This window comes from Pseudochaenichthys georgianus, chromosome 16, assembly GCF_902827115.2.
Source record: "Pseudochaenichthys georgianus chromosome 16, fPseGeo1.2, whole genome shotgun sequence".
In the NCBI taxonomy this organism is placed as follows: domain Eukaryota; kingdom Metazoa; phylum Chordata; class Actinopteri; order Perciformes; family Channichthyidae; genus Pseudochaenichthys; species Pseudochaenichthys georgianus.
Genome location: NC_047518.2, coordinates 11913423 through 11937135, shown reverse-complemented (window position 1 = coordinate 11937135; position 23713 = coordinate 11913423). Strand labels below are relative to the sequence as shown.

Sequence of the window (23713 nt, the reverse complement as noted above, 5' to 3'; positions counted from 1 at the left end):
CAGCGTCGTAGTACAGTTTAGCGAGAGCGCGTATGTTTTGGATTAGGCCAACCGGCTAACTCAAACATATCCAGGTTAGGTTGAACCAGCTTCGTAGTATAGGCCCCTGGTCCGGACCAAGTTAGCCGCACAGCATAAATTACCATGGAGATCTAGCCTGCTAAAAAGAGAACCAGCTTCGTAGGACCGGAAAGCCGGAGTTTCCCCTGAATTTAGCCGGCTAAGCGAAAATCCTGCTTCGTAGTATACCCCCCTGGTGTCAAAGCAACAAAAAATGACACCAATGTTCAAAAACATACCTGTTATGTTTTGGTTTTAATGTCCTGCGCAAATTAATGTATTGTACCATTTCTTGTGATAATGGATTCTCTGAAGTAAAGAGGGAGAGATGGATAATATCTAATAACAAGATTAAGAGTTAAACAGCCATGCTTTGTAAGGCTAAACAGTGCTTTAAGCTAGATGCTACAATCAGCATATGTCAATGCTAACATACTGACGTTTGGCAAGTGTACCATATTAGTATTTTTGAAATGGTGTGCACAAATCTGATGGAAAGCATGTTGTCTTTTGCTGTAACAAAAGTAGTAGTCTTTGATGGTGATATTTTGAAGAAATACTATAGGCAAGATGAAGTCATGGGCTAACCAAAGCCTCTAGAATCGATCATCTGGGGGCCTTGATGTTCTGTCAATGTCCAGATACATTTTGTCAGTAGCTTTTGAGATATTTCAGTCAGGAACAAATAATGGCAGACTGATGTGGCCACAATTCTAAATAACTATGCAGAACACTGTGTAAGACTGAGATATCATAATGATAAACATTTCATTGATTGAAACTTGAGTGAGTTTGAGAGGTCACCATTGTATTTTAAGCTTTTGATTTGATGGAGAAAAGGAAAAGAATGGCCACGGAAGAGGGTTAAGTAATATGTTTGAGAAAGAAAGCAACAAAGCAGCGTGCAGTACATGAACTGTTGCAAGATAAAGGATGTTACATAACAACCACAAGCAATATCCTTCTGTGGTTTCACAGTTATTTACTTTACATTCTTATCATCCCATTTGATGTGTGCTCCACTCCAGTATAGTTTGTGCAGTTGTATGGACATTTTTATTTGGTGACATCTGCTGCTGCTTTTGTATGTAACAGAACTAGATGACATTTGCCTAGTGGTGCCTAAAGCACATTTCAAGAGCCAGCGCTTTAGTTCCTTTATATTCAAGTGAAGGCAGTCATCTTTATGGCGGATATCTCCATTACTCTGCAACTCAAACTAATCTAGATTGTTCAATGGGCCCTATAATGCACATTTTTAAGGTTATTTTATTTATTTAGTGCCTCTACTGACATGTTAAGATGCTTTTCACCCTCCGTCTGAAATCAGAGCTAAGTGTGCTCTGACTGGTTAGCCGGCTAGCTCTGTTGTGATTGGTCAACCGCTTAGAGATGTGCTGCCCCTTACCCTATCACATATAATGTGTTTGAGCGCTAGCCAATAGAAGCGCGAGTGTTACATAGTGATGTCATTATGTCCCGGAACTAAACAAAGGGGTCCTTCGGATGTGAACTTTGGGGTTTTAGCCTTTGCAGACCATTTACATGCACTCAAACCTATATGACTGTCAGGAACTCGACACAAACAAGATAAACCCAAATGCACGACCCAGAGACAAAGTCTTGAATGTAAAATGTTTTAATTTTATTTCCACAGATCAGGTAATCCCTCTTAACAGAGTAGGTACTGGAATAAACAAAAAGCGCTCACAAGGAGGAAAAAACTAGGCATAACAAAAAGAAAACTTGAGAAAAACTTAAGCCTACACAATTAACAAAATAAACAAAACCTGACATGAGCGAAAGCGATCCTTTCTGAGATGAGGCTTGGCACGACCATTCGGAGAAACAAACCAGACGAACTGACACAGGACAGGGAGAGACAGGACTATTTAAACATGAGGTGAGTGGGAACAGGTGGAAACAATCAGGGGCGAGGCAGACACTGATGATGGCGGGAAAAACACACACGGGGAGGAAGACACAGGGCCTGAAATGAAAGAGGTAGGTACAAAATAAAACAGGAAATGACAGACAAAATACATGAACATAACTAACACATTTGACGAGACACAACAATAACACACTACAGGAAAGGGACAAACCCAAAAAGCACAATAGGGCCCCTTTAAATAGCAACATGTATGTTATGTAACAAGAAAAATATGTGTTTTAGATTTTGTGGTGAGCTATCGCTTTGAAAGTGAACAGTAAATACAAGCATACAACCAAAGAAAACAACACATGAACTGACATGAAACTGTCTCTTTAAATATTTGGTCACTCAATCAGCATGTCTTAGCTCATCGCACTTCAATATCATAAACATTACGTTTTTTTTCTAAAAATAGACGAACAAGATGAAGAGTTGATATCCAAGTACAATTTGTAAATGGATGTCCGGGTTTCAGAGTCACTGTCCTCCTGGTTTTCATCCTCAGGCTCTGGTCAGTATCTGTTAGAGCCTTATCACTCTGCAGCGTTTACTCAAGAACACACAAATGTGACCCAGAGCTTACAGCTTTTAATTGGATCATTATGAATGTATTTTCCGTCATCATCTTCTTGCTCTGCATCATCACTAACAGGCTTTGAGCAACAGCTGTTTTCTGGACACTGCCGTACTGGGTGCACTCTGCGCGTTGTTTAAGTGCGGTAGAAAAAAGGAAATTGGGTGATAATAAATACATTTGTATATTTTATCACTATGTTATATCCTGACAGCAGCATTAAACTAATCCAAAAGCACAATAACAGTTAAAGGTAGGGTGGGTAAGAATGGAGAAAACAGCTCGAGTGCGCTAGAATTTGAAAGTATGCAGCCGAAAAAAATCTGCCTCTTCCTTCAGACTTCCTTACAGAACCCCTCCTCCAACACACACGGACGCGCACATGACCAATGAGGGCACGAGATAAGTTTGTGCACGAGATGGAAGGCTGACAGGCAGGTAGGCCATCCAGTTACTTTAGCCGGGCCGGCTCAGATGATTGGTCGTGTTTCTGAAGTCAATTACCTACCCCACCTTTAAGCACCTTTATGTAAACAAATGAACAGATAAGAGCCAAAAGAGTAAATCTATTTACATAGTTATTCTTTTGCTTGAGTATTCTCTTAAAGCAAAAGTCAACTCCAGAAAATCCAGAAAAAAAGCGTTCTAGTATTTGTGCTGAAAGAAGCCTCAAGGTGCTGGAGGAGATGTCTCTGTGAGGACATACGACTGATGTCTTGATGACTTCTGTCTCCTGAAAGGATAGACAAAACATTTATCAAAAAAACATACTACAATACTAATTGCATTGTATCTATCTAAAATTAAAAATAAATAACACGTATGTAACACAGACATTGGAGATATTGGGCTGATAGTCACACTACTGCAGACATCAACCTTTTAAATACACGCTATATTCACATCTAGATTTGATTATTGGAATAATTCAAGCAACAGACTCTGCATGCAGACTGTGAAAGATGCATCCGTCTAAATGTAAAATCAAATGATAGTCATTAAAAAAATCACTGATCATCTACAAGGGGAGTAAATAACTCACCTTGACAAGAGAAAGGCCACTATGGCAACTAAAGCCAGGATAACACAGACAGTCACTCCAATAATCAGCAATTTCTTTCCTGAAGACTCGGATGGGTCCGTTGCTGGGGTGGACAGACAAAAACCATTAGTCATATAAAACGGTCTCTGGCAGAATTATGTTATACATGTTAATAGCTAGACCTTAGACATCCTGGTGCTGATGGACCTACAGTGTAAAGGTATTTCATAAGGCTGGGCTTCATGGCAGCAAAGCTATATATATAGTGTTTATTTGTACTGGATAAAATGCAAAATAGACCCAGTATTCAAACAAAATATTTACATGGTAAGTCATACTTTTTTTTTTTTATGCATCTCAAAGGTAGAGAAAAGATATCCATCCATCCATCCATCCATCTTCTCCCGCTTATCCGTGGTCGGGTCGCGGGTGTAGCAGTTCCAGCAGAGAGCCCCAAACTTCCTTTTCCCTGGCGACATCAACCAGCTCTGACTGGGGGATCCCAAGGTGCTCCCAGGCCAGCGAAGAGATATAATCCCTCCACCTGGTCCTAGGTCTACCCCTTGGTCTCTTCCCAGCTGGACGTGCCCAGGTGGCATCCTAACTAGGTGCCCGAACCACCTCAACTGGCTCCTTTCGACGCGAAGGAGGAGCGGCTCAACTCCGAGTCCCTCCCGGATGACCGAACTTCTCACCTTATCCCTAAGGGAGACACCAGCCACCCTGCGGAGAAAACCAATCTCGGCCGCTTGTATCCGCGATCTCGTTCTTTCGGTCATGACCCATCCTTCATGACCATAGGTGAGGGTAGGAACGAAAATGGCCCGGTAGACAGAGAGCTTTGCCTTCTGGCTCAGCTCCCTTTTCGTCACAACGGTGCGGTAAAGCGACTGCGGTAAAGCGACTGCAGTACCGCTCCCGCTGCTCCGATTCTCCGGCCCATCTCACGCTCCATTGTTCCCTCACTCGAGAACAAGACCCCGAGATACTTGAACTCCTTCACTTGGGGTAAGGACTCATTCCCTACTTGGAGTGGACAGTCCATCGGTTTCCTGCTGAGAACCATGGCCTCAGATTTGGAGGTGCTGATCCTCATCCCAGTCGCTTCACACTCGGTTGCGAACCGATCCAGTGAGTGCTGAAGGTCGCAGACCGATGAAGCCATCAGAACCACATCATCTGCAAAAAGCAGTGGTGCAATCCTTAGCCCACCGAACTGCAGACCCCCTCCCCTACGACTACGCCTCGAAATCCGATCCATGTATATTACAAACAGGATTGGTGACAAAGTGCAGCCCTGGCGGAGGCCAACCCTCACCGGAAATGGGTCCGACTTACTGCCGAGGACCCGGACACAGCTCTCACTTTGGGAGTACAGAGATTGGATGGCCCTGAGTAGAGACCCCCTCACCCCATACTCCCGCAGCACCTCCCACAGTAACTCCCTGGGAACTCGGTCATACGCCTTCTCCAAGTCTACAAAACACATGTAGACCGGATAAGCGTACTCCCAGGCCCCCTCCAGGATCCTTGCGAGAGTAAAAAGTTGATCCGTCGTTCCACGACCAGGACGGAATCTGCATTGTTCCTCCTCAATCTGAGGTTCGACAATCGGCCTGACCCTCCTTTCGAGTACCTTAGAGTAAACTTTCCCGGGGAGGCTGAGTAGTGTGATGCCTCTGTAATTGGCACACCCCTCTGATCCCCCTTTTTAAAAAGGGGAACCACCACCCCGGTCTGCCACTCCTTCGGTACTGTTTCCGACTTCCACGCAATGTTGATGAGAAGTGTCAACCATGACAGTCCCTCAACACCCAGAGCCTTCAGCCTTTCTAGGCGGATCTCATCCACCCCCGGGGCTTTGCCACTGTGGAGTTGTTTGACGACCTCAGTGACCTCCCCCCGGGAGATTGGTGTTGATCCCCCGTCATACTCCAGCTCTGCCTCTAACATAGAGGGCGGAGTTGTCGGGTTCAGGAGTTCCTCAAAGTGTTCCTTCCAACGCCCCAACACTCCATCAGTTGAGGTCAACAACGTCCCATCCTTACTGTACACAGCTTGGATGGTTCCCTGCTTCCCCCTCCTGAGGTGTCGGACAGTTTTCCAGAACAACTTTGGTGCCGCCCGAAAGTCCTTCTCCATGTCTTCTCCGAACTTCTCCCACACCCGCTGCTTTGCCTCGGCCACGGATGAGGCTGCTGCCCTTCGGGCCTGTCGGTACCTTGCAACTGCTTCGGGAGTCCCCCGGGATAACAAATCCCTGAAGGCCTCCTTCTTCAGTCGGACGGCTTCCCTGACCACCGGTGTCCACCAGGAGGGTCGAGGGTTACCGCCCCTTGAGGCACCTAGGACCTTGAGACCACAGCTCCCCGCCGCGGCTTCGGCAATAGAGGCTTTGAACACCGACCACTCTGGTTCAATGTACCCAACCTCCACAGGAATGCCTGAAAAGCTCCGCCGGAGGTGTGAGTTGAAGGCCTCCTGAACTTGGGCCTCCTCCAGATGTTCCCAGTTCACCCGAACTACACGTTTGGGCTTACCAGGTCTATCCAGAGGCTTCCCCCGCCACTCGACCCAACTCACCACCAGATGGTGATCAGTTGACAACTCCGCCCCTCTCTTTACCCGAGTGTCCAAGACATACGGCCTCAGGTCCGATGATACGATAACAAAATCGATCATGGACCTTCTGCCTAGGGTGCTCTGGTACCACGTACACTTATGAGCATCCTTATGTTCGAACATGGTGTTTGTTATGGCCAATCCATGACTAGCACAGAAGTCCAGTAACAAACCACCACTCCAGTTCAGATCAGGTGGGCCGTTCCTCCCAATCACGCCCCTCCAAGTGTCTCCATCATTGCCCACATGTGCGTTGAAGTCTCCCAGCAAGATTAAAGAGTCCCCTTCAGGAGCCCCATACAGGACTCTTTCCAGGGTCTCCAAGAAGGCCGTATACTCTGAACTGCTGTTGGGTGCATAAGCACACACAACAGTCAGAGTTTTCCCCCCCATAACCCGCAGGCGTAGGGAGGCGACCCTCTCGTCCACTGGGGTAAACTCCAACAACGAAGCACCCAACCGGGGACTTGTGAGTATCCCCACACCCGCACGGCGCCTCACACCTTGAGCAACTCCGGAGAAGAATAGAGTCCAACTCCTATCCAGAAGTAAGGTTCCAGAGCCGACACTGTGCGTAGAGGTGAGTCCAACCAGATCCAACTGGTACCGCTCCACCTCCCGCACAAGCTCCGGCTCCTCCCCCCCAGAGAGGTGACGTTCCACGTCCCCAAAGCCAGCTTCTGCCGCCCGGGTCTGGTCCGTCGAGACCCTCCGCTTTCACTGCAACCCTTCTGGCAGCGCACCCGACCCCATCGCTGTTTCCCGTAGGTGGTGGGCCCGCGGGACGGAGAAGCGGAGGTGTTGCCCACGTTGCCTTTTCGGGCTGGGCCCGGACGGGCTCCGTGGCAAGCCCGGCCACCAGACGCTCGCCGACGAGTCCTCCTTCTGGGCCTGGCTCCAGAAGGGGACCCCGGGCTTCCTCCGGGCCGGGTATCCTCACTTCTTGTTTTTTCTTTCATGAGGTCTTTTGAACCAATCTTAGTCTGGCCCCTTGCCTGAGACCAATTTGCCATGGGAGACCCTACCAGGAACACCAGGTTCCAGACAACACAGCCCCCAGGTTCATCAGGGCACACAAACCTCTCTACCACGGTAAGGTGCTGGTTCTTCAGAGAGGCGGAGAAGAGATATGTAGTTTGAAAATGATACCTTAATAAGTGTTTGGTGCTCTGGTGGAAGAATGGGTTCCTTTAATTATCACTTTTCTCCTTGTTTTACATAAGAACCGACACAACTGTTGCTACTGAAATGGATCAGTGGCCAACCAATTATAATTGTACCTTAATGAGGGTGATAAAGGTTCCTTTTTTGTGATTGTCATAGGTTATGGTATGCAAAATGACGAATCAGTCACCTCTTGTTATGTAAGCACTGACTCCTTTTTAGAAATATCAATTTATTTTCTATGTTTTGTTCGTTTGTTGTTGAATATTAGATGAGATGTTATTTTGGGCCTATGTCCTGCTAAACTTGGTTCCAAAAGAACTGGCAGGCTACGTATTGACCCACCTTTGGGATTTGTGAGTTTCACACTGTCAGTCTGTGATCCATGTCTGTTCCGAGCCTCGCAGCAGTGCAGCCCATATTCTTCAGCGGAGATGTTGGCACTGCTGAGTGTCGGGCCTCGTCCTGTAGGTGTAGCCGGAGATTTTCTGCCTCGATTAAAGCTTTTGTCGGCTGCCAGAAGACATGCTGCCCCCTGGTACCAGGTGTATGTGTGGACAGGAGGGTTAGCATCGCTGCTGCAGGTCAGAGTCACAGGAAGCCTGTTCTGTAGCTCTGCAGCAGGAGAGACTGAGACCGCTGTGTTGCGAGGAGAGTCTGGACAGGATGGAGATGAAAAGTCAGTTACACCCTGTTTCAAATCATATGGGATTCTGTGAAGACACTTAATACTAATAATATATTCATTAAAATAAATTGAGAAAAAAAGATACAGTGATGTTTCTTTATGTAGAATTTCTCAGTCAAAATATACATTATGTAAGATATTACATGTCTGGACCTATATATTCTGTTGAGTGGATACTATCCCAAATGTTTTCAACAATCTTCAAACCTATAGAAATTCTAAACTGTAATCAAGGGAATGATCCAAATACATTAAACGTCTAGATCTTCATGAGAAAAAAAGCTGAGGGATTGTTTTTTAATGTTGAACTGCTTCTCTCTTTGTTTTTTTCTCAGTTTAAATCACTGGGTCAGTTTGTTTAAGAGAGGAGGAGAAGTCGGCAGATAATTTGGCACCCGATAAATACCAGCCTAACACCTGGATCTCAACTCGACATAAAAACAAGCTCAGCAAACGTTTAGTGGCAACCCTGCAAAAACCTCTGTGGATAATTTGGCTACCTGTTAAAGCCTACTGAACGACGAACAATGGTGAAAGCCCAATCAGAGATAGCTGACTGCAATGGTGGTGAAGACAACAACTCTCATAATCCCATGCTACTTCTCCATATCACCAAACTGTCTTTTGTTGTTGTTTTGATGAGAGACGCATAGTTGCGTAAAACTACATATTGTTTGTTGGTTCATAATAGAAATATCAATTTAAATGGGAATACACCTTCACTTACATTCTACATCAATAGGTAGCATTGTTGAGTTCTGCTCTTTATCTCCAGTCTGTATCTGACAGTAGTAGCTGCCAGAGTCTCCAGGTGTCACCTCACTGATGTTCCACACCTGTCCAATGTGTCTCGGGGTGCTGCTTGTGCTCTTGTACCATCTGAAGAGGGCCTGGGGACTGGCCGCAGGGCTGCCACAGGCCAGACGCAGGGCCACGCCCTCTGTGATGTCACTGGAGGGACTCGCTGACACCGTGACTGCACTGGAGGAGTCTGGAGAAAACGAGGGTTATTCAAATAACAAGTGTATTAAGTCGTCTCATATTCAAGAATAAAACGAAGTTAAGGGATTTGTGAAAAATAACTGTATGATGATATCTGTTCAGGGCTTTGGCCAGGATTTTAGAAATACTGAGGTAAAGGTCCACTAACCTGCCATATGACACATAACACATTAAAACATGTTTTAGTCTATTGTTTTATATATATTTTCCCTGTGGAACATAAAACCTTTAACTGTTCTATTTGTGTACACATCTACTCTACCTTGAAGTTTAAAAGGTGGGAATAAAATGTAAATTCGTATTAATTAATGATCCATATTTAATGTGTAATGTTTCAAAGACTGTCTTGAAACACAAGCATTATTAAGGCTTCTGGTCAGTTTCAGTTCTCCTTCACATAAATAGCACACAGAGTTGCAAAAAGGAAGTGTTTCCTTCTCCAAGCGATGGTGATTAAACATCAACACATAATAATAATAATAATAATGCATTTTATTTATGGGCGCCTTTCAAAACTCTCAAGGACACCTTACAGAGCATAATTAAAGAAGAGCACACAGTAATACAAGACTTAAAAAAACAACAATCAGTTTAGCAGAGATTAAGAAATGGAATATGCCAGTTTAAAAAGGTGTGTTTTCAGGCTGGATTTGAAGGTTGGGAGTGAGTCCATATTGCGGATGTCTTGTGGGAGAGAGTTCCAGAGACGGGGGGCAGAGTGGCTGAAGGCTCGTGACCCCATAGTGATCAGGCGGGCAGAAGGTACAATGAGTTGGAAGGCAGAGGAGGATCGGAGAGTACGAGAGGGAGTGTAGATGTGAAGGAGCTCAGACAGATATGGAGGTGCGAGAGTGTGAAGGGCCTTGAAGGTGAGGAGCAGCACTTTGAAGTCTATGCGCTGCTTAACGGGGAGCCAATGGAGTTGTTGGAGAACCGGAGTGATATGATTAATGAAAGGAGTTCTGGTGATGATACGGGCGGCTGAGTTTTGGACCTGTTGGAGCTTACGTAGGGATTTCTGAGGAAGACCAGAGAGGATGGAGTTGCAATAATCGATACGGGACGTAACAAGGGCGTGGACGAGGATGGCGGTGCTGTTGGGTGTGAGTGACGGGCGGAGGCGGTTAATATTGCGGAGGTGGAAGTAGGCAGATCGAGTGATGTTGTTGATGTGAGCTTCAAATGATAAGGTGCTGTCATCCAAATATTAAAGTCAACCAATTCGCAAAGTACAACATTTATTTTTTCTTAAATCCTTTGCAACTCAAACAACAAATGATGAGCTATGCATCGATAATGAAGGATGAAGATAATTTTGTGGATTATAGTATTACTGTTGGTGATGAGTTGTGGCATTAGTTGTGAATGAAATATTCCCACCTGCCACTAGGAGCTGTACTCCTTTCTGCTCTGGCATCTTCTGAGTGGGGTGGCTGGAGATGAGGTAAAACACATACGCTCCACTGTCTGACTTCCTCAGGTCAGAAATCCTCAGAGAACAGTTTTTGGTTCCTGGTTGTAGGTACTCCACCCTGTTCTGGTAGGATGGATGTGGGAATATACCGGCACTGTGGAAGACATATCTGAGACAGATAGACAGATTTATTTAGTTTGGTTTAATCCTCTTCTATAAGTTCTTGCAGACATTTTTGCGGATGTTTTTGTGCATCTTCAACAAGACCTTGATGTGATACAGCGACTGTCTTCGAGACACCAGATCTCAGACGAAACGTTGTACTGTTGTCCCTCTCCCTCTCCTCCTCCACCCTAATTGAGATGATTAGACAGTGTTTCTATTGAAGGAGCTTTTCAACAAGGGCTAAAGCGCCATTTAATACCACATAATTATGCTTATGTTAACCTGATGCTCGATGTTTAAATCCTTCCATCAATTGTAGTAAAATAAGTTAGTTTATTTAAATTATTCTTGATCAAACCCCTGCAGCTGCACATTTAAGAGCCTTGCAAAGAAAGACTTCCTGCTGAAGAAACAGGATACATTGCAACTGCTAACAAAGCCTTCTTTATACCTGAGCAGAGAGCCGTCCCTCAGCCGCAGAAGAAGGGAAGTGATAGGAACAAGGGAGAACCACAGAGGAACCAATCACAGCAGAAATAGGATTGGAGGGAAGACTAACTGACCAATCACCTGCAAGAACACCTGAGGGGGAGGATATAGATTATACATTATAACAGGTTTTTATATCATAACCACTAAGTTACATGACAAGGGTCTAACATTTACGCAAGTTACTGTATTTTTCTTCAACATTATTTACCTAAGATGATCCAGATATACAGATCAAATTAACTGACGTATCTGAGTGTACCTGCATTACAAGTTTTGCTGCAATGTACAGCACTGTGTTTTGGTCAATAATATAAGAATAAAACAATACAAAAATAAGCCACAGGGTGAAATGTAAAAATATTTTTTGTATTGGAACTAGTATATAGATATAATATGCATGCAGCTCTGGTGCCACTGAAACCATCTTCAAGCAGTTGTGACATCAGTTTTATGATTTATAAGCTGCATTAATTTCGCTATATGCATGTCAAGCCAAAACTTTAGTTTAAATATGTATTTTACCTTTCAGAGACAGTGTGAGCAGCAGCCAGCAGCTCACTCGTCCACCCATCTTCTATTCCAGCTGTTGATTTTTCAGTTTTGGTCCCCTGATCTTCCACCCTCAGACACCTGCCCTTTCTTCTCCTTTGGCTTCAACTGTCTGCCCTCCTCTGCTTTTCGGTGATGTGCTTGCTTCCTTTAGAGCAAAGAATTATGGGTCGGATTGCCCAACTTCCTTTTTATTTTCTCTGCAACAGGGAACTGGGGTTAAACGAAAGAAAGAGAACCTACTGTAAATTAATGTGTGTGTAGCCTATGTCTGTGTTGGCCATAGTGGAACAACTTAAGTAAAAGTGGTAATACCACAGGCTAGAAATACTTTATTACAAGTAAATATCCTACATTTAAAAATGTAAATACAAAAGTTTTGGATTGAAAATTAGTACAAAAACTACAGTACTCGTGCAGAATGGCAATTTTTTTTGGATAATAGATAATGTTACTGATGCAAATTTAGTGATCAATTAATGTAATTAATTGCTCTTTGTTGGAGTTCAACAGACACTGGAATTGAATGGCTGCCATACATGTAGAGATTGAGATGTAAGAAACATTTTTGATTGATCTCTTAATTTTTTTCACGCTATCCACCGTTTTAAGGTACATCTTTACACTAAACCTGGCCCCCATTAAGTTATTATCCCGTTTCGTTGTGTGTTCTATAGAACACACAACGACACGGGATAATTCGCACAGTGTGTTCACCTGTCAGCAATCTGGGTCCACTCAGAAATGCACCGTGACGTCACTGGTGCGCCTCTCCTCTGCGCAGCTGACCGCTCACAGGACGACCACACAAGAACCCGCAGACAAAGATGCGATAAACTTTCATTAACTTCGTCTCAGATAGAACAGGCTTCCAAATGTTTTTCTCTTTTCTATTAGACGCCGGTGTCGGTGGTTTCGGTTGATATTAAGACTCGCTGAAATCCTTTCCCCCTTCTTCTTCCTCTGGGGTCAGTAACCTGTGGAGACAGCGACACGGATTTACTTCAAACTGGATTTATCGGTGGCGGAGTTTAAACGGCCTCGTCGTCTGTTTTTCGAGGCAGAAGTTTTTTTGTTGCTATTTTATTCTTCAATAAAGACTTTAAAGAAAAAATAACATTATATTTGTCATTAACGAAGGCATTTGTTTCACCTGCTGTAAGAAAAGTCAGGTGAGTCTTTTTCTGGAATGTGTTTCAGCCCTGTGGTCTAACTAACACTTGATGCTAGCAGTTAACATTGCTAAAGGCTATAGTCAGAGGTGGGAGAAGTACTCAGAACTTGTACTTGAGTAAAAGTACAAATACCAGAGTGTAGGAATACTCTGTTACAAGTAAAGGTCCTGCATTCAAAATGTTACTCAAATAAAAGAATTAGCATTCAAATATATTTAAAGTACCAAAAGTACTCATTCTGCAGTTTGGCCCATTTCAGAATAATATATATTATATGTTTTGATTATAATTATTGATGCATTCAAGTGTTATCAAAGCTGGTAAAGGTGCAGCTAGTTTAAATTACTTTGTATACTGCAGGGTAGCTTGTACATTTACTCCAGGTATAAAAAAAGTCTTAGTTTATATATTAAATTGAAATAGTAGTCTCTCAAAAATAGTTATTAAGTACAGTACTTGCGTAAATGTACTTGGTTACTTTACACCAATGGCTATAGCCCAACTCTAACAGCTAGTAGTACGTATTTCTTTGAAATGAAACACAACATTAAGTAGCTTTTTTTTGGTATAATTTTAATTATGTCAACATTACATATCGTGCTGAACCATTTTAATGCCCGAATCATCTTTGTCTCGGAACCTCTGCAGTCTTAAATAAACAAATATCATAGCTTTTTAGGGAATTTTAATATTTTTAGTGACACAATAGGTGCTTGAACTTTCTATTGCTTGCTATAGATACACTTTAACTTTAGGAAGAATGCCTTTGTTATCATTTGCTCCCAGTTGTCTCATATGAATTGTGTCCTCGTGTTAGAACACTGTAACTAGTTTAACCTTCTGTTGATAAAGACAACAGTCGTGGATATGTATTGGCAAAAATAATGATGTTGGATGAAGATGCAAATAGTAGAAGAAAAACTCAGTTAGTGTAAAAAATATATGGACTTTTATGGACTGCATACTGTGATGTAACCAGTCTGTACTTTAGAGCATATCGATCAAAATTGAAGTAGGCCTAGGATTATTATATTAAAGTGTTTTAATGTTTTTTTTTTCTAATTCGTGGCAAAACTAGTTGGTTCCTCCCACGTAATATACTGTACCTGTATGCTTTCAGAGTTAATCCTAAGTGTTTGCTTCAATATGGTCTTTGTTTGTCACTTAAGACCTTCAATATTATATTAACAGGGAAAAGTGACTGACAAGGCCTTGGACCACCTGTTCTGAGGAGACACGGAGAGAAGGAAAGAAGGAAAAAGGAAGGAAGCTGTTCCCTTTTGCTTCCTACTGTATACAGATGTATGCTGAGAAAGTTCTGTCGGAGGGGAAGATGGGTGAGTGCACATACCACTACTGTTGTTCTTGCCCTTATTCTCCACTCCTTCCTACTCAGTCACACACACACACACACACACACACACACACACACACACACACACACACACACACACACACACACACACACACACACACACACACACACACACACACACACACACACACACACACACACACACACACACACACACACACACACACACACACACACACACACACACACACAGATTAAAATGCTGCGCTGGTCATGTTGCCTTTTTTCTGTATTTGGGACCAGACAACAGTCCACTTGACAGTTAACCATTAACAGTTTTTTCCAAGTTGACTCTGATTTTCACTTGATATATTTTGTTTTCAGATTTGATATGATTTTTTTTTTTCAAAAGATTTCCAGGAAGAAATGCGATACCTGTGTTCATAACTGGGGCCAGTAATCACCCCTGCACTTTATACACAATTACACTAAATTGCAGCACATTATATCTACAGCAGTAACAATTCACCCTCCTTGCAGACACATAAAACACCTCACAATGCCCACATCACTGTCAATATGAAACTCCCCTACCTTATCCCTGCAGACACACTCTCACTGTGAAACACACATGTAAAAGGAAACCAGGGAATTCACATCTGTCCTTTTACGTGGCATAACTAAGCTGAAATGCAGAGTTAGTCAGCTTTACGACTCCTAATGACTTTATGACTTATGATATGATGCTGTTATGGAAGTGGAGATAAGACTACATGCTGTATTTGACTGTTGCCAGAAGGCACTCATGTCTGTGTGAACTGTGAAACACAAATATATGTCGGCCACTTTGAAGAGACAATAAATGAACCCTTCATACATTTTTACCCCATACCCCCTGCCAGCAGTGACCCTACCTTACATTGCAGGGCTTGAGTGCCAGTCGAATGATTCCTGTAGCCTTAGATGAAGTGAAGTCGTTAGTAGAAAACTGTCTTTATCTCCACATTTTCTGCCGTTCAACTCTTGGTCCTCTTGTCCTTGTTGTGCTGTGACTTACTTTCTACATCTGAACGTGGTCCGCTTAGCGTTTGGTTTTGTAGTTTCTGAAGGGAGTCCACTCAGATGACATGAATTCGGCTGTGTCTATGGTGCGTGTAATTACAAGAGAAACACCGTCTAGCCGAGGAGTGGCACATGTGGTGTGGTTTATCTTGTGTGTGTGGGAAGCATGCCTAGGTGGGACATCTATTTCATAACATTTAAACATAACATGCTACATGTGTGAACAAGTACAGGAAACACCATTAAGCATAAGCACGTGCTCACAGAGTAGGGTATACCCCTTGTCTGACTAATATTTACTGCACTGAGTATGATTGTGTTTATTTGTACTTTTCTACCATGACAACCACTACAGCTATGAGTCAGTAGTCTGCTGTATCTTCACATGTGTGTGAGAGGTTTTCTTTTGCTTCTGTGCTGTTGTTATTTCTGCTTTTTCCACTCTTCATTCACTCAGGAAAAGGATATTCTTTTATATTCATTTTGATAACCATTGTACCCCTTTATATAAATATATGGTGTTTTATTTGGAGTCCATGTATGTTGAATTTATGCTCAGCCCTGTTTTTGATGGACCAGATACATAACAAATGTGATCATCCTGGCTTGAATCTGTTTCCTAAAGCCCTACTGTCATTGTCTCCAAGAGCACAAAGTATAACAGAGCCTGGAGCTTGAGGACGTTTTAATCACACCACTATTTTCAAGGTTTAAGTTCGTTCTTACTTTAACACCTTATTATTAACAAAAGCAAGACAGGCGATATAGATTTTTTTAGGAAAATAAGCTTGCATCTCAGATACAACTCGGCTCATTTAGAAGACAACCTTTTGTTTTGTTTTATACAAAATATGCTTTTTTGGTTTTTGTTGAGGGTGTGTAAGCCCATCTGGAACACAGCTGCTTCTCTTCACCCACCACTGTGAGGCTACAGTGGGAGGGCGTAATGCATCCCTTTCAACAACCCAGTAAATGAGTCATGATACAGTAAAGCATGCTGCTGCTTCTGGTCATGTGACTCATGTATGGGGAGAGAAATTACCCAAAATAAGATGTAAGTGCAGAATGCTTGTGTGGATCACAAACAGTAAGTGATGATTCATTATTGCCTTTCCCCTATGTCAGCCTTATTTACCGCAACAAATCATGGCAACAAAAAACCCAGTCCTATCTTTTGATTGTATATAAACACTTGATCTAGAAGTGAAATTGCTACTAATGTTGAAAAATATATACGTGAGTGTTGAACATAATTAAAGGGGCCCTATTATGCTCATTTTAATGTACAAAATGCTCTTTATTTTTCTCATACTGCCTGTGCTGCAGCACCTCTTTTCATCCTCTGTCTGAAACCAGAGCCCAGTCCGCTCTGATTGGTTAGCTGGCCGGCTCTGTTGTGATTGGTCAACTGCTAAGAGTTGTCACGCCTCTTAGCCTATCATGCATAATGGGGTGGAGCGTTAGCCAATAGAAGCAAGAGTGTTATATAATGATGTCACTATGTTACTGAAGTAAACAAATAAGTCCGATGGAGGCGTTTCAGGCATGGAGTGTGTGTGGGAGAGAAACTCATTCTGGAGGGAACTTTGGAATTGTAGCCTTTGCCGACCATTTACAAGCACAAAAACAATAAATCCCCAAAAGCAGGGCCCCTTAATATTTAGTGGAATAGGTAGAATACATCTCACACCCACTTTGGGTCAGTTCTCATTGTAGCATAATGCAAATATGTAATACATTTTAACAAGAACTTTGTTTCCACTTTTCAACATATTGCAATTCTACAGTATTACTATTTTTTGTTATTATACAAGATAATTACTGAACATAATATCGCAGTGATTTCTAGAAAAACCCTGACTAATAGCATTCAGACACACAGGAAAGGGGTGGTCTCAGGAAGGGGGTGGTCTCAGGTAGAAGTGGACACAAAAGAGTGCTTGTTCTGTTCTGCAATTTGATTGGGAAAGGGCACTGTGTTGGCGGGAAGGCATCAGGGAAGAAAGAAGAAGAAAGAAGTCTGGGAATAAGGGGGGTGGGCAGCTTCGGTGCAAGTGTGTATGTGCTGGAGTTAAGATGTATGGAGGAAATGTTGGGGTATTTCCTGGAGGACACAACCTGAGAGAATGACCAGGAGCCTGGAATGTGCTTCTTATAAAACGTCCATTCATCAGATGTTCACTTTCTGTTTCTCACTTTTTCTGCCTCATTTTTCCTCGTCCCTCTGTGACTTGCGGGTCCCCATTGTTTATTGTAATTATATATATATGCAAGGAACTACAACATCTGCCTGGATGTTTGTTGGGGAAGCCTGAAGAGAGGGGGAAAAGAGGACAGGTACAGAGGTGGAGGAGGAGCAGATGGAGTTGGCCAGGGAGAGGTCGTACTGTACTGAGGGAGGGAGCAGACGTGAGGAGATAGCTGAGAAGGATGTTGAGGTCACTGGATGAGTAGGTCGACACAGCTAACATGTATCCTGAAAACAACGTAGAGATTAAAAAGTCTACATATAAGCTAAATAAACTGACTTTGAGTTGTTAACTGTGGAGAAACAACTGGATGTGAACCATTAACCTTGGTGAATACTTTGAATGTCTAAAATGTGTTTTTATGTCTTCCTTGTCTTCAATTGTTTTCACAGAAAATGAAAATGTTAGTGAAATGAGAGAGTAGGGGCAATGTTGGAGGGAGACAGTGGCAGGAAGGAAACTGGGCATGTAGAATGTTTTCTTTGATTGGCAACACTCATATTCTAGACTAGAGTATCTCTAGTTGTTTCCTGGCACATTGATGGAAAGGATTATTCACAGCCCTGACTCTCCAGTGTAATTCATGGAAAATAAACTTACATGACAGTGATCTTTCCCAGCTTGTTTTTTTCATAACAAGCATCTAAAGACACATCTAAATAGCTAATATTAATGCACTCTCAGTATGGACACCCGTATTTCTTTCAGCTAAAGTTAAAAACAGACAAACATCTGGGTTTTCTATACTCCATATTAAAAGTGTCCTATCATGCAAAACAAGGCCGTAACCATGGAGTCAACATTGGGGGAGACCAAAAATGAAATACAAATTTGAATACTAATTTCCTGCCATTCTAAAGGAAAATAGGGGGGGCAGGAGCTCCAACAAGCCGTTTAGGACAGAGAGTGAATACCTGGTGAATACACATACTATACAGAGATGCTGTATGAGAAACCAATGAGATTTTGGAAAATTGTACAATTTAAATCTATTTTAGTAGACCTCAACAATGGAAATATGATCAGTAGAAATGGCCATGACATGGGACCTTTAAAACCTGTTAAACCCCATGCCCCCGCCCGTGGGGGCAAAAACAACAATATTCACGAAACTGTGTCTCAGGCATGGGCGTAGGAAGTATCCTCAATGTGGGTGGGACAATTTGACGGGATTTTTTTTTAAATGTTGAAGTTAAATGCATCAATCTGGTGCACTTTGAGAGCAATATTAGGGACTAAATCTATGGATACATCTCCCAACATCCATATGAAAAACAGAACTGTAAACAGATTTACCTTTTCTGTATGCATACAAATCACTCCCCTAGCTACAGAACTACAAGTTATTTACACAAAGAAGCTAAACCGGAGGGTTCATTAACATTACGAAATAAAATAATATAGTTTAGGGCTAACTAGAAAAAGATACCAGAACTGATGGAGGGCAAATTAAAACATGACTGACCTGCTTGGAGCGAAATACACCCCCCGGGTACAAAATAAAGGTATGCATAAACAAACAAAGCATATTTACATATAAAAAGAATATATCTTTTTGGAGAAGAAAATAAAGATTTTCAAGTATACAAATAGCCAAAATAAAAAAGTCACAGAATAGCAATTTTATTTTAATTTTTTTATATCAACTAGGCTATATATTGGGGGGGGGGACATTTTGAGCGTATCTGAATGGGGATGTTCCCCCCCAATATCGGAAATGTGGGCTGGCTTTACACCCACGGCCCTATCAGAAACGTCGCTATCAGAAACAATGCGCAACGTGTTTTGGACGTAATATGGTCTTTATTTACATTAGCAAGCAGTGCTAACACTCAGAGCTAACCTGCACTGGAGAGAGTATTTGTAAATAAAAAACAAGATATTAAAAGGGACTCACCTTGTAGTCAGGGTTGGGTTGTAACGGAATACATGTAACGGCGTTACGTAATCAGAATACAAAAATCAAGTAACTGTATTCAGCTCGCGTTACATTTGAAAAACGAGTAATCTGATTACAGTTACTTTCGTAAACCTGAAGTGAATACATTTTGGATTACGTATTGGAATTATTGGTGGAAAGATTTCCTCACAACATTTAATATTCATTACTAAAGGTACAGCCGAATCATCACAGCGCACAAAACCTATTACCGCCGCAGATGGGCCAAAAAAGCGTTTGAAAAAAAAATTGCGGGTCCGCTCAGTGAAACAATAACAACGAAACATGGAGGAACACAAGTCTGCGTTTAAATCGCGCGTGTGTGTGTGTGGTTAAAACACATCAGCCTGCGGTCGCTCTTTAGCCTTACTAATGATTATTTCTGAAGGTAAACACAGTGAAGGCGGTGCGTGAAAGGCGGTGCGAGCTCGTCTTCTCAGAGGCTGAGTTAACCCTCCCGCTGCCTCCTGGTGCTGCAGAGATTTCATGAAGTGAAGGAGGTTTTCCTTCTATAAAACAGCTGCGGGCAGCAGATACTGTGAGTGTCACGGATATGAATACATAGATCAAGGCAGACTGGTGCACACACTCTCCTGTTTTGCCGATCCGGTGCTTAAACAAAAATACACCCCTGGCCGAAATGTCCTTAAAATGAAGTCCGAGTTCGACATTTTAATTAATGTCCTGCTAACACTGGCAGGACAGAAGGCGACACGCCCGTTCTAAGCCGTGTCCCTCACTCCTCACATCTCAAGCTGCATCCCCAAAAAGTGTATTATGTTGTTACATCGTTTCAGATGTGATGTTTCAGTTGTGCTCTTGATAAGCCATTAAAACAGTAAAACACGTTCAGTTTCCTTTTGCTTTTTGTGTCTCCTGTTCACCAAAACATACCATCTGTGATGGAAAAAGAAAGTAATCCAAAAGTAATCTAAAAGTAATCTGATTACGTTACTTTTTAAAGACACGTAACTGTAACTGTATTCGGAATACTTTCAGAGCCATGTAATCAGTAATCAGTAACTGATTACATTTACAAAGTAACCCTCCCAACCCTGCTTGTAGTAAACCCGCAAGAGAAAATAATTTGTGCTCCATACTGTTCCAGAAATAATCCTTGATGTGGTTTTGAACATGATATGACGTTTAATCACGGCAGCGTTTAGCTGAGTATCTCTGTAGAAATCTGAGCAGGCATAATCCACCGCCCTTTTTTTTTTAAAGCTAAGGACCCAGAATCAGCACTTCTCTAATGGCACTTTTCCACTGCAGGACTTAGTACGGTTTAGTACGGTATGGTTTGGCCTTGGTAGGCCAGGCTCAATTTAAGCTGTGTTTCCATTACAGTTAGTAACTGGGGTAGTAACTATAGTTCAACCGAGCTACCAAGTGGTGGGGTGGGATTATTTCATCTTTCACACACACTCAGTGGGTGCAGAACTTCAGGACGTCTGAGGAAACCTACACCTATCTGTGCAACAAATGTCATGGAGAGGCCGATGGGTGATGAATGGGATGCAGCAGAGCCTGGGATAGCAGTGGCACAAGGTGCAGAGGAGGAGAGCAGGGACATACGAGAGGGTCTGATGCGCTAATTGAATAGCAACACATTCATTGTACTGATTGTAAATTGTATTGAACATAAATACATATTTTTTACTCTTTCACATACATCTGTTTTGTCAAATGATTTAAAAAAATAATAATGTTATCAGAATTGACCATTTAGTAAATATTTGAATTTCAAGCACCTATAAGTACTGCCCCATAATAAGAACATTTGAGAAAATAACAGATCCTGAAAAGAAACCCATTTTAATAAATTAAGAAAGTTGTTTTGTGGTCCGTTTTGTTTGTTTAAATCTACTATTAACAGAGGAAATCACGATAAAAATACTTGTTACAAACAAAAACAGTTTAATCATCAAACAAGTGCAAATAACAAAGCAAACTATAAACATAAATACAAAAGTGTAAAACACAGCAAAACTATATACATAAATGCAAGTGTAAAAGGTGACGTTCGTGCTGCGCATCTCCCTCAGCACTGTGAGGTGCTCCTCTCCTCGTTTCCTCTTGCCTGGAAGACAATAAGATAAGATAAGCCTTTCTTAATCACCATAGAGAAATTCAGGTGTTATAGCAGCAACAGCAATAACAATGAAAAACACAGGACAGGTACAGGTCACATAAGTATAAACAGAACAGTAAGGATGAACTAAAGACAGTTCTGGCCCTAGAGGTTTACAATGATTGTGAAAGTGAATAACATTATTTCCAGCCTGTTGATAATGAATATAAATAAATGTATACATATGTATGAGTCTGTACAAATATACAGTCATGAAGTAAATGGATAATTACAAATGAATATAAGTATGAATAAATATGAGACCAGTTTAAAGTGCAAAAATCAAATACAAAGCACAGTCCAAAATAAGTGGAACGCAGTGCAGGTCCATGTGTCTGCTGCACAATACTTAACAATGAAGAATATACAAGAATATATTAGGATGTCGCACACAACATTAATAGTGATTCTTACTACTTTACTTTACTTGTAACAGAGCATTTCCACACAGTGATATTGCTTATTTTACTTACTGACGATGATCTAAAGTTTTAAAAAAGTCACAATTCCAGTCATTTTGCCATGCCTATTTCTTACTTAACTCTAGAAAACTGGACGTAAAGAATGGTATGGTGTTAGCAAACAATAGCTCTAGCTAATGCTATCTGTGCTAACAGTAGCTCTTCGGGGCTCCATAAAATAAGGTCACCAGATTTTCAAAATTAAAACCGGAGACATTGAGTTTTGCGGTCAATATATCATTTACATATCCAATTTTCTTCACTGTTAAAGAAAAAAGGGGGACAATTCTGGTTCAATGTAATTCGAACATTTGAACTGTTGGATACAAACAGAAGGACGATAGCTCATATATGAGACTTCAGGCCTTTTATTTTGAAACTGTACATCAGATTGTCCAGATTCTCTCTGAGTGATTAGATGGGGTGTCCTGCTATCACCCTGAAGTGAAATAAATCTTTGATACTGGATCGTTTTTGTTGTATTCTTATCTAAAAACAGAGGGATGATAGCTCATATGAGACTTCAGGTCTTTTATTTTGAAACTCTACATCAGATTGTCCAGATTCTCTCTGAGTGATTAGATGGGGTGTCCTGCTATCACCCTGGAGTGAAATAAGTCATTGATAATTTGACATTTTTATTTATTCTTGTATAAAAACAGAAGGACGATAGCCCATATGAGATTTCAAAAGTATTTTATTTTGAAATTCTACATCAGAATTTCTCTGATTGACTAGATGGGGTCTCCTGCTATCACCCTGAAGGGAAATAAGTATTTGATTGACTTCGAGTGACTCTTTGATTATGGACGGTTTCCATTAAATAATAAAAATATAGATGGACAATAGATCTAATTTGAGATTTTAAATGGCATACATTTTAAATTGTGCTTCAGAAAGTTATTTTAGGAGTGTTGTGAGATGGTGTCAACATCAATTGAAATTAGTCACCCAGTGGAGATGTCAGATACGTCTTCATAACTGTATACTTACATTTTACATTCACTCAGTTATAATGTGGTAGTTATACGTAGTTTGTTTTTAAATGATTATTGATCACATTATATAGTACATATTTCTTAATTTAAGCTCCAATATGAATATGTTTAGTGTGTTTTTTTAGGTATATTTGTTATTGACCGAGTAAACGCTTTTATTTTGAAGGCAGTTTTTACAGACCTCTACCGTAATGCATAGGATATTCGCGCACCGCAATTCAACGTGCGGGCTCCTCCGCTCCCGTCACTGGCTTCCAGTAACTGCTAGAATCCACTTCAAGACAATGGTACTTGCGTACCATGCTGCGAATGGATCTGGCCCTTCCTACATCCAGGACATGGTTAAACCGTACACTCCAGCACGTGCACTCCGCTCTGCATCAACCAAACGGTTGGCATCGGCCAAACAGCTCGCTGCACCCGCACTGCGAGGGGGACCCAAGTTCCCATCAAAAACACGTGGGTTTGCTATCCTGGCTCCAAAATGGTGGAATGAGCTCCCCATTGAAATCAGGACAGCAGAAAGCCTGCACATCTTCCGGCGCAGACTGAAAACTCATCTCTTTCGACTCCACTTCGAGCAATAGAATTACTAACAAATAATTGCTAACTGTTACGTCCCCACTAAGGCCTAGGGGACCTGGAGACAATAACATACAACCAATAAAAATGAGG

The 23713-nt window shown here is 41.9% G+C and overlaps 2 protein-coding genes across 3 annotated transcripts in view; one reads left to right on the top strand and one right to left on the bottom strand.

Moving 5' to 3' along the window:
* Positions 1-1683: 1683 nt before the first annotated feature.
* On the bottom strand, positions 1684-11817 carry LOC117461148 (cell adhesion molecule 4). Its single transcript, XM_034102894.2, has 8 exons — positions 11682-11817; positions 11119-11249; positions 10770-10855; positions 10469-10671; positions 8814-9077; positions 7744-8055; positions 3613-3715; positions 1684-3303 (listed from the first exon to the last, which is right to left on the bottom strand). Exons 1-8 carry the CDS (start codon positions 11728-11730, stop codon positions 3240-3242), a joined length of 1212 nt encoding a protein of 403 aa, XP_033958785.1. The 5' UTR covers positions 11731-11817; the 3' UTR covers positions 1684-3239.
* A 648-nt stretch (positions 11818-12465) lies between these two features.
* hpn (hepsin) overlaps positions 12466-23713 on the top strand; it is a 30229-nt gene continuing 18981 nt past the window's right edge. For both annotated transcript variants that reach the window (XM_034102945.2, XM_034102944.2), the window contains exons 1-2: positions 12466-12880; positions 14075-14220. In XM_034102945.2, the coding sequence (XP_033958836.1) occupies positions 14184-14220 (37 nt within the window). In that variant the 5' untranslated portion in view covers positions 12466-12880; positions 14075-14183. The remainder of the gene's footprint in view (positions 12881-14074; positions 14221-23713) is intronic.

Coding starts and splice junctions, on each gene's coding strand:
- LOC117461148 (XM_034102894.2), bottom strand. CDS start 11,730: ATGGGTGGACGAGTGAGCTGCTGGCTGCTGCTCACACTGTCTCTGAAA. Junction 3,716..7,743: donor GAAACTCACAAATCCCAAAG/GTGGGTCAATAC, acceptor TGTCCACCCCAG/CAACGGACCCATCCGAGTCT. Junction 3,304..3,612: donor GTGGCCTTTCTCTTGTCAAG/GTGAGTTATTTA, acceptor CTATCCTTTCAG/GAGACAGAAGTCATCAAGAC.